Below are 11,772 nucleotides of genomic sequence, written 5' to 3'. Positions count from 1 at the left end.
TCTGAAATAAAAACAGTCATGCCTCTGGAAATCTGTCTTCTTTTTTATTTTAACCATATGATAGGTTAAAGGTGCTACGAGGAACTTTTAAATATTTCTGAAACGGTCTCATTTTTCCTGTGATAATCATAAATTAGGCCTACATGTAACAGAAAATGAGACCATTAGTGCAAAGAATTATATTTTTATTTATTTTTTCCCTGTATAAATGTCCAATCGCACGTCCCCTGCGTCCCCCCCTAAATCTACGCCTATGTCGTTTTGAGTGAAGAAAACAACAGTGTAACCTATGTCGTTTTGGAATGGAATGAACGCACGTCCACAACATACTCCAATTTACATCAAAATGAGTATGAGTAGGACGTTAGTATGGCCTTTCGAACACAACCTTAGTATAATTTGTAACATGTTAAGTGAAAGGCCTATAAAAAACGGCTATTTTGTATTTGAAAACGTTCACTTAAAAAACATATAAATTTACCGGAATTGTAGGTGCTGCATTGATTCTAACTTGAGGAATAAGTTGTTGCAGTTCCTTTGCTAACCACAAGAGCGCAGCAAATACCAGAATTCAGTGCCTTCATTTCCTCGTAGCCTTGACTTTGCACATAGTAAAGTTAGTGTGGCTTTACTTGTATCCAGACACAAACAACAGCATTGCAAAACATGTTTGAAAAAATTTGAAATCTAACTTTTATATTAAGACAAAATGTGTTGTTCCACCATGAACTCAAGGCAGACGGATCGTATATCCTCGGTTTAAACTTTCTTTATATGTCCATGTGTCAAGCCAGTGGTCGAAGTGATTCATTGCAGGTGAGAAGCACATCCGGTGAATACTAAAAGGCAGGGGTGGACTGGCCATCTGGCATACCGGGCATCGTCCCGGTGGGCCGGCAGGCATTTTGGGCCGGGCCGGGTCCATTTATTAAAAAAAAAAAAAAAAAAAAAAAAAAATTAAAAATCCTTTTTTTTTTTTTTTTTTTTTTTTTTTATGGACCCTCGGCTGTGTGACTTGGCCGGGCCGAGGGCCCTTCCCTCTCGGGAGTGCCATGGACATATAATTGTGCGTGCAGGCTGTCAACTTCACCTGAAAGTTAAATAAAACTTTGTCCCAGGCCATTACTCATTATGATTGGTTCTAGGCTGGGCCTGGCCCAATCACACACACAGCAGAGGGCCGCCCATTCAGAGGCTGCATTAAATTGTATTATCATGCATTCAACTTCTACTCCGTAATTATGAGCATCTGACGATGGTCAGTTACGTTCAGGGCCGTCGGACTGCGGACAGGCTTGGGGGGCCCAAGGCAGAGGGGGGCTGCACCCAAAAAAATATATATATATATTTTTTTTTTTTTTTTTTTTTACTGGCTCAATATAGGCCCCTGATCTTTGAAGGCCCAGAAAAACGTTATTTAGGGAAAAAAAAGATTTCATGGGCCTTTCATTCGTCAGTACATTTATGTTATTTTTTAAATAACATTGTTCGGGGCTACGAAGATCAGGGGCCTATATTGGGCCATTAAAAAATACAAACAAAGGAAAAAAATTCCCGAAGCTGACTGGATTTTTTAAACATGTACATTTCTTCTTTCTGCTTTTTGGTCATCTGTGTCTATACATTATTCCAGCAAATAATAGCCTACTAAATAGCTTACATAGGAAACAGTTGATTTATCCTTAGTTTTCTCTTCAAAGTGCACCAGATTGATGAATTTTACTTTAACATTTGAAAAAAAATCTTCCGGGGGAGCATTCCCCCGGACCCCCCTAGAAGGTCCAGGGTCCACGACACAGTCTCCCAAATTCCTGTGAGAAACACTGTGTGTGTGCATGATTATTAAGAGTCATTAGACCAGGGGTTGTGTTCAAGTACGCGTAATGATTTGGTCATTCATCAATAGAAACATTGTGTTGTTATCTGGCTCAGAGAGTGACCAGTCACTCATACGTTTTGGACTATAGACAAACATAGCTTTTACATGTTTGTATTGTAAGACTGCCTCTCAGAGGGCCCATCAGGACTTCCTGTATAGGGGCCCAGAATTTGGAGCAACGCCCCTGCCTCCACATATCGTATAAATAATCATGGTGGGCTGCCATGGCCAAAAATGCCAGGGCTGAATTTTTGCCCCAGTCCACCCCTGCTAAAAGGGCATACATAGGTAATATAAATAGAACAGCACTTAGTATATAAAAGGGCATACATAGGTAATATAAATAGTAATCAAAGATATCAGCCAGTCAAAAGAACAGTTAAATAAAAATAATATATTCAAAAATACTGTGATAAAATAAAATAAGATATAAAATGGAGCAGAATAAATATGTATAGCTCTTGAGGTGTGTTGCACCGGTATTTATAAGTGTATGCAGCATGCTTTCTGATTTTAGGAGTGAGTCCACAGCTCTTAAGAAGAAGTTCTGTTTCAATCTATGATTATAATAATCAATCAATCTATGATTATAATATATATATATATATATATATATATATATATATATATATATATATATATATATATATATATATATATATATATTATAATATTATAATATATATATATGATAATATTATAATATATATATATATATATATATATATATATATATATATATATATATATATATATATATATATATATATATATATATATATATATATATATATATACTATATATATATATATTATAATATTATAATATTATATGTATATAATTATATATATTATAATCATAGATTGAAACAGAACTTCTTCTTAAGAGCTGTGGACTCACTCCTAAAATCAGAAAGCATGCTGCATACACTTATAAATACCGGTGCAACACACCTCAAGAGCTATACATATTTATTCTGCTCCATTTTATATCTTATTTTATTTTATCACAGTATTTTTTAATATATTAATTTTATTTATTTCCACATTTCGTTATGTTACAGCCTGGAATAACGCTGGATCAAATTATCTTTTTTCCTCAAAATTCTTAACATACTTATACCCCATAATGACAACTTAAAAAAAAGTGTATTTGAGATATGCAACGTATTAAAGCTGGGGTGGAGGATTTGGGGATAAATGGCAGTTGAGATAGAGATTCAAATCCAAACACCTCAACCGCTCCACTTGTTCTCTTTGGTCCCTCCACTATGGTCCCCTCCCTGACACGCTCTCTACACCAACAAAGTCGCCAAAGTGAATGGACAGTCCCAACAGCCAATAAGAACAGAGAATCGGTGCCTCACTCTGATTGGTGTAGAAGTGTACAGCTCATGTGAACTTTGACCAATCAGAAATCATATACCATCTTTAATGTATATTTGCCTTAAATTGAGAACCCACAATTTTTTTCTTTTGAATCCAGTCAAGTAAAATAATCACTGTGGGCACAATAAAATACTTTTAATAGGCCAACTTCATAACCAGTTTAACATTAATTCCTTTGTACTATAAGTATTTGTCTACATTTACATAAACACACATATATGTATATATATAGGCTAGACGTTGTTAAATCTTGGACATGGTTGTGTTTTATATATATATTTATACACACAACTTCTTTTCACGTATATGTACACAATCGTTCTGTTAATTGTTCATCTTTGGCTTTGTTGTCCTTGATTATAGCTGTATGTAATTTGTTTCCTTGCATTGGGTCTTGGAATTGCCTGTTATTACAAGAAGAAAAAACTAAAATGCAAACAATGAAATACAATTATAATGATTTTTATAATGATGAAATACATTACCCACACAAGGCAAAATATTACCACAAAGTATATACTTTATTTCAGGCCAATTTTCAAAGTATCATATGAAGCAAGAGATATAATGTAACAGAATTTATTTGTTCTAAAACACATGCACATTATCTATCAAAAAAAAGAAAAAAAGAACAGATCATTTACTGAATATAAATTCATTTCATGTGCATTTAGAAAAAGTCTAAATACAAAATCCTTTAACTCGTGTGATTAGTTCTACTTTAACTGCTACAATGACGGTCGTCAACAGCTAATATGCTCTGACGAATACACACTAAAAAGTAAGCATAAAATCAGGTTTGTGTGTGTGTGTGTGTGTGTGACAAAATGCGTCAATTGCATCATCATCATCATCATCAAAAATTCATGAAAACTGTAGCTGTGCAATACAAGCACTGTAGTGTACCACTCAATTGTTTAGTTGCATTGTTCTTCTCACCAACACTGTTTATCCATCTTAAATCCATCAGACAACATGATTTAATGATCAATAAAAATCAAAACTAAAAAGAGTTTTTTTTTCACACAGAATACAATTTTTTTTTTCATATTTTCTGTTCTAAAAAAAAAGAAAGAAAAAAAATATATTGTTCCATCAAGTTAATGCTACACCAATAACATATTGGCATGGCAACAGAATCGAGAGTGACATACTGCAAGTCGAGTCAAAATTCTAAAAAGGCATGCGCTCACAAGGCAGGCTGCTGGATACCCAAAAAGCTACTGCAGTTAATGCAAAAGATGGAGTGATTGCTGTAAACGTCAAAACATGTCGTTGAGTTGAATTGTCTGTGTGTGTGTGTGTGTGTGTGTGTGTGTGTGTGTGTGTGTGTGTGTGTGTGTGTGTGTGTGTGTGTGTGTGTGTGTGTGTGTTCTGTCCACTGTGTGTGTGTGTGTCTGTGTGTGTAGCAGTTTCTTACACAGAGAATGTAAACATGTGAGCGCTTGTAGAAGAATCAATTGCTTCTCCAATCTGAAACCTCCTCTTTAAAAATCTCAAGGGTTAGTCACTCAAAACAACAATCTTATACCTAAAAAAAAGCTAGATCTATTCAGACATGTCCATTACCACTTTAAAAACTACGTCATTTTCTCATTAGCTTATATAGTGTGTTCTGTTCATACAGGTTCTTTTTTTTAAATGGACTTATTTCTGGTGTAAAATGAAAAAAAATAAAAATAAATGTTAGCGTAATTACAAAAAAAAAAAAAAAAACATCTTTGGAATCCGCCACAACACAACAATTCCTGACTGAGATATTCAAACCGATTGTTTCTTGATTACTTCACAAAAAATTCAACAATCTGTGTAACTCACTCACTCGCTCGCCCGTCTGTCTGTCAGTCTAAACCTTGGCCTTCTATTACTACTACTAATACTACCAACATGACTCTTAAAAACCTGCTTTAACTTGCACTAGCTGTATAGTGGGGTGCCTGGATACTCGGTCATTTCAAATTGATGCTTAAGTTCCATTTTCACTTGTAAATTGATGGGAAAGGTCTATAAAACAATTTTGAGTGTCAAGAAAACCAGACAAGATTGTTTTTTTTTGTTGTTGCCCATCTGCCAAAATGTCCACAATCGTTATTGAGAATTTTTTTCGAAGGTCTTAATTCAGTTTTAAAAAGAAAATTTGGTCTGGTTTCTTGACACTCCATGCAAAATTGTTCTATAGAAGTGAAAACTAAGCTTTCATATCAACTTAAAATGAAAACAACATGTTACCCATTTACGGCCCCTCCACTAGTAGTCTAAAAACCCCTTTATTTCAACACACAACGGAAGACCGCTTCACACATGTTGTAACTCTTGTAAAATGTACATTGTCACAAGGTATTTCATTGATCAAAAGAGCTTTCTTGCTTGGCCGCGCGATCTGCCTTTTTTTTTTGGTTAATGTTTTAGGAAAGATAGTAAAAAGCTGCTTTATGTGATCAACAAATAAACAATAACACTAATATGTATATAGTAAAATCACAGACGAGAAGAGAATAAATGGTTTAAAAAAAAAGAAAGAAAGAAGAATTGCCATAACTGAATCATTCTGTATCTAGGCAGACTTTGTTCGTGGAGTGATGTCGGCCCTGTTAAAACAAAATTCATTAAATTCATCTATGAAAGAAGTTTAAAAATAAAAAAACAAGCAAAAAATGCCATTTGTTCTAAAGCTATTATACATGTAGTAACCTTTCAAAATAAAAGAATACTAAAAAATAAGATAAAAACAAATGAATTAGGCTTGGATAAGACTGAGATATACAAGGAAGCTAGGGTTTAAAAAAAAGAAGAAAAAAAAATCCCCTTAATGTGTTGATTATTGTACATTTAGATAGAGGAAAAGTGGCTGCTTGTAAAATGAATAACAGCCCTATAATAATAATGCGTATTTATTGCTGTGTTACAGAAACGTTTAGTAAAATTGTTTGTGTTGCTCGCGACGAAAAAAATACAACTGAAGGCACTTTGATCTAAACAAAAGGTTTAACTTATAGTAGACTTGCTGGCACAGCCAAGCAGCGGTGTAGTCGGTCCCCTAGGCTCCATAAATCCTCCCCCCGCCCCGCCCTAACTACCCCCCCCCCCCCAAGCCATTTTTAACATGTTCAAACAAGGCCTCACATCAACATATCACCTTTACTCCAAATCAGTATTGTTCGTCATGCTTCGAATACATCATGTTTGGTTTTTCAGGTTTATTTGAAAACAAAAATAAAAAGAGAATAATAAGGAACTCACAACAAGGCCATAATATAAAGCTACTTAAGCTAAGAGGCAAATTGTCCCAACAAAAATAGCAGATTAAGTTGTGCTGCTGCTTGCTTTTCACACTGTATTGCGGAGGGAAAGAAATCGGCAATATGAGTGACGTCAACAATGGCAGTCCATGCACCCAGGGGTGTTTGTGGTGGAGTGGTGGAGGGATCCGGGGTAAAAGATGCCCAAGATTCACACAGTTTTGACGGAGCTGTGGAAGAATTCGGGGACCCTTTTGCTTTTTTGCGTAATTGTCTGTTCCATGGGCCAGCCTTGAAGACACAGACAAAATAAAACGAGAACACACACACACACACACACACACACACACACACACACACACACACACACACACACACACACACACACACAGCAGTGAAAACGAAACGAAAAAAAAATAGAATACTGCCTCAGAACAGAACAGAATAGAATAGGTTGTGGCCTTAATACACTTACACACACACGCGTCAAGACATGAAAAAAAATCCAGATTTCGCTCGCTGAAATGTCTTTGTAAAAAGCATCCGTGAATTCCTCACAGATAAGCGATTCGCACAGGCAGCAAGTTCAGAGTGTAAGGTACGTATAGGAACTTTGAAAACGTGGATATATATCTCTGTATATCTTCTATAACCATGTGAGGAAGCTCTCCTTGTCGATGCGTGTGGCCGCGAGCACCGACTCCATGTCGTTTAGTATGTCGGAGCTGAGGGCTTCCTGCAGGCTGGGCATTAGCTCCTCTCCCTCCACAGCCATGCTCTCTCCCTCCAGGGTGCCCAGGTCCACGTCCGTACCCGGGATCGCATCCAGGTAGTCGGGGAAGCGGCTCGGCTGGGTGCCCATGGAGGTTGGTAGAGGGTCCCCTGGTGAAAAAAAGAGAGAAAGAGAAAGAGAGAAAAATAGTTAGAAATGATGAAAGAAAATGTAATGTTTTTTTTCAGCTTGGTTCATGACTACGGAACAGTCTTAAACAAATGCAACAAAAAAAAAGATTTGTTATGCACAAAAAAGTCACAATGAAGAAAATAAACTCAAAAGTTCTAGAGGGAATGTTGCGTTTAGATAAAGTTTTTCTTTTGAGTAATTGGTCCTGGAAGTTGAATCTGTCAACATCTTTCCAACTTTACCGCAGTCTTGAACTGTCAAGTGTATTAAAGACATAGGTATTTCATCGTTATTATCAACATTCCCACTTTTTTCTCCAAGTGCACAATCAATTTTTTTTTCTCTGCTGTGCTCATAATACTCTTCCGTACATTACAGTAACTATAACTGAAACACATTCATATGCGCGCTAAGCCAAGAGATGAAACTAACATTATACCCCTGGTTGTAATGACAAGATTTGGGGAATCTGATGGCTATAACATCGCCAACATGGTGAAACTAATGTCAAGAGAAAACTGCTAAAAAGTCACCAACATGATCAGTAGTTCATTGTAAATAAAATCCATTTTTACATTTATTTCTGATTAAAAGGAAGTTGGGTTTATCTGATGTAACTTGGCAAACAATTTACGATTTCGTATGCAATAAAATAGTTAATATAGGCAGATTTTCCACAATCAATATCAGTAAATCTACCTGTGTCCATCTCGTCCACACTGTTGAGGAAATCGTCTGGAGTGCGTGGGACACTGTAGCTGCTCATACTGAGACCGCTGTCTGTGCTCTCATCCCTGGAGTGGTACGTCCCGCTGAAACACACACAAAAAAGAATAAGTGTTAAAATCTACACACACAAACATCATGACTTCAATCAACTATAGGGAAACAAATACTTTTTTTTTTTAGAGAGAGAGTTTTCGTAAGAAGCTTAAAAAGGTGCAGTGTAATACAAACACACAAATAAAACCAATTTGAGTTAAAAACTCCACATACATATCATGAATTCAATCTACTATAGACAAATATTTTTTTTTTTTGTCTTGGCAGAGTTTTCGGAATAACCTTTAAATGGTGCAGTGTGTAATATCAGAATATCGGAATAATTAGTGGCATCATGTGGTGAAAGTTCTAGATTGCAACGCTGCCTTGGTAACCCCTCCCTTTCGTAGAATTTACAGGAGCTACGGTGGCCTTCAAGGACAAGAAGCTAGTTACTAAATATGGCATCATCCACCACTGCATCAAGTCTTTCCACAATATCAAGAGATGAGAAAGAGATGTATTTACTTATTTATTTGAAAAAAAATCTAATGATTTTACACTAATTAAAGCACACTTGTGTCTATTGTATTTCATTTATATCAAGTCTGTTCTGAAAAAAGGCCAATAAATTCTACACACTGCCCCTTTAACGGATATAAATGCTTTTTTATCCAAACAGAGTTTTTCGGAAGAACCGTAATGGCCTTCGCTTTGCTTTGAAAGTGAACTGCGTGAACCTAATTAACTGCTCCGACAAAGCAAACAACTGGCGGTTATTAAAAGCACACAGGCTGAGAAGTAACAGTGTGGCTTTAATTCCCCCTTGAGACCTTCTGCATACATCCACGTTTCACCAGTTTCTATCTAAATGAATGGGACCTTCCCTGCATTCAAATACTTCCCTGCTTTTTAGTATGGTAGAACAAGATTTAGGATGTCCCAATACATGTGGTCGGGTTAGGGTTATGGTTAGGTTGAAAAATACCCAGATGCCCTACTACATCCTGTCTGGATTTTTAGTGTGGAAATCAGTAGCTTTTTGGGTGATTCTGAACCACAATCCAGTGCACATCGGAAGTGACGTGTAAGTAAAAACAACCAGCGATGCGACGGATATATAAGCAAGCGGCAAGTTCAAGGCGCGATAGTATGATGAAATACATAAGTAAAAGTATGTCCCATTTGTTGCCCAGTACTGCATGCTTATACTAACTTAATACTTTTTATGATCAGCTGTAGTATGTAGAATAGTAAAAAGAGAGTATGAGATATGGAACTCAGCCCTAAGACTAGCGTATTTTGAAACATACACTCACCATCAGTAGCATTTGCTGTAAAAGTTTGGCCCAATTGTATGACAACTACTGCATGCTAACTAACTTAAAACTTTTTATGATCAGCTGTAGTATGTAGAATAGTAAAAACAAATATTAAATAAGTCTACACGATTTGGAGTTAAGTTCACTTTTTCAAACTTCCTTGTTGGAAAATAGGAAAAAGGGCAACTGTGAATGGGGACAACAGAGAGGACATTTGACAAGCCTATACTAATTAGCAGAGGCAGAAATATGTAGGCAGAGTATGGCAGAGGCTCCATGAATGAGGCCATTGTACGTAGCAAAGCAACAGGGGGAGGAGAAGGGGAGATTAGGCTGCCCTGTCTACTGACTGGACCACATGTTCTCATGGCCTGTTTGCTATTCAACTCTTTTACTCACTGTATAACTAGTAGTGCTGGAACTGCCATAGTTATATATATACTGTAAAAACCTATTTTTCCTGTATTTATCATACTACTGAGGTACTTTAATACTTTCCCTGCGTTCCAAATCGTATACCCTTACTTTTTTCTATTCTACATACTAAAATTATCATAAAAAGTATCTAGTAAGCATGCAGTATGCACACAATTTGGACACACTTTGACTTGTTTATGTTATCATAACGTTGCGCCTTGATCTAATATATCTGTCGCATCCCCGGTTGTTTTCATACAGAGGCACCGTCAATGTGACGTCACTTCCGCTGTGCAGTGGATTGTGGGTCAGAATCGCACAAATAGCTGCTGATTTCAACACTTAAAATCTCGGACTACAAGTGCAAATTAGCTTTTGCAGCTAAGCCTGGCATTATTGAAGTTGATCTATGTGCATTGTCATAGATAGATAGATAGATAGATAGATAGATAGATAGATAGATAGATAGATAGATAGATAGATAGATAGATAGATAGATAGATAGATAGATAGATCTCAGCTGTTTTCACACTGTTTTCACATCTAGTCCATCGAGTTTGTATGTCTTTACTGAACAAGCTATGAAAGATGTCCATTCCCTCATAAAATAAAGTTTTTGTTTATAATTTTATTCACAGGTTAAAATGTAATTAAAATTGCAATAGCCGTTGTTGCAGCAGTTGAACACCAGAGGTCGTCATAGTGCAGTTAACTTGAACACAAACATTCTGGTTGGAATGAGTCATTTCCATGTGAAGAGAGTTAAGCCCTGGTTGGTTACTGGTTTTCCTACTTGTGTAACTCTGGGAGCACAAACTACAACCCAAACTGTTAACAGACGGGCCACGCAGCTTCCTATGAAATACGCTATACAGCACAATGCAATTATATAGCATCTTTAGCACCGCGATGTCTTAACAAGATGACCAAGACTGTGAGCCATCACAAAAAATGGGAGGACATATTTTGAGAAAGCACCAATTTTCCTTTTTATTTTTTACTATTTTATTTTAACTTTTGGCCTATCTGAGCTCAAACGCCAAACTAATATAAACATAGATGGGTAAACATAGGTGTGAACGGACCTGTTGAGGAATGGGTCTGAGCTGTTGGCCGTCATGGTGCGGGCGTCCTGGGCCATGGGAGAGGAGACGGGGTTGGTGCCGCCATCTTGTTCCATACTGGTGGGAAGCTGGTTCCTCAGGGCAAGCTCCTGTAAATGACACAGCATAAAAAACACATAAGCAACACAATAAAACCCATCAATCTGATTATTAACAACATATGAACAATATCCTTCTGTAATAACCTTCAGAATAGTGCTAAGAATGAGTATGGAAAGTTTAGTTGATGTAAGTAAGGGTTTCAGAAGTTGAGATGTTTTGGTTCAGAGTATAGAAAAGAAAAACTAATGTTGAGGCAATGTCCGTTAAAGATGGTTGTATAGGAGAAATAAACAAATTCAAACAGATAAGGCCTAGTCAAATAAACACATGAATGCACATTTTGGACCTTTAATGTATACTAGTATGAAAGAAGACATGTTGTGGTAGCAAAATTGACCAGTGCTTTAAAAAATGATCTCCTTTATATTGCAGATGTACTGGCAGGCAGCATTTCTTTAAAGTTGTACCTTCGCAAAACAACATCTCCCACAATCCCTTGCTTGCACACATTGTAAACAATCTGGTTTAGATTATAAGGGCTGTGTACAGTAAACAACCGTTATGCTTTTATTGGCTTTTTCTCTTGGGCTTTGTCAGCACTCAACTGCCACCAGAACGTTTGAATATATTTCATTGCCACTCGATCTTCATACTCCTGTGGAAGTTCAACACACTCACACACACACACACACAC

At 36.6% G+C, this 11,772-nt stretch overlaps 1 protein-coding gene across 1 annotated transcript in view; it reads right to left on the bottom strand.

Annotated features, from left to right (window-relative positions):
* Window positions 1-6,368: 6,368 nt before the first annotated feature.
* yap1 (Yes1 associated transcriptional regulator) overlaps window positions 6,369-11,772 on the bottom strand; it is a 40,173-nt gene continuing 34,769 nt past the window's right edge. Inside the window, exons 6-8 of the mRNA XM_080053722.1 lie at window positions 10,998-11,125; window positions 8,111-8,223; window positions 6,369-7,389 (exon numbers count right to left, since the gene is read on the bottom strand). Coding sequence (XP_079909848.1) covers window positions 7,154-7,389; window positions 8,111-8,223; window positions 10,998-11,125 — 477 coding nt within the window. The 3' untranslated portion in view covers window positions 6,369-7,153. The remainder of the gene's footprint in view (window positions 7,390-8,110; window positions 8,224-10,997; window positions 11,126-11,772) is intronic.

This window comes from Ammodytes marinus (assembly GCF_949987685.1).
Source record: "Ammodytes marinus genome assembly, chromosome: 3".
In the NCBI taxonomy this organism is placed as follows: Eukaryota; Metazoa; Chordata; class Actinopteri; order Uranoscopiformes; family Ammodytidae; genus Ammodytes; species Ammodytes marinus.
Note: the sequence above shows the minus strand (reverse complement) of the source record. Positions and strands in the feature narration are given on the sequence as shown.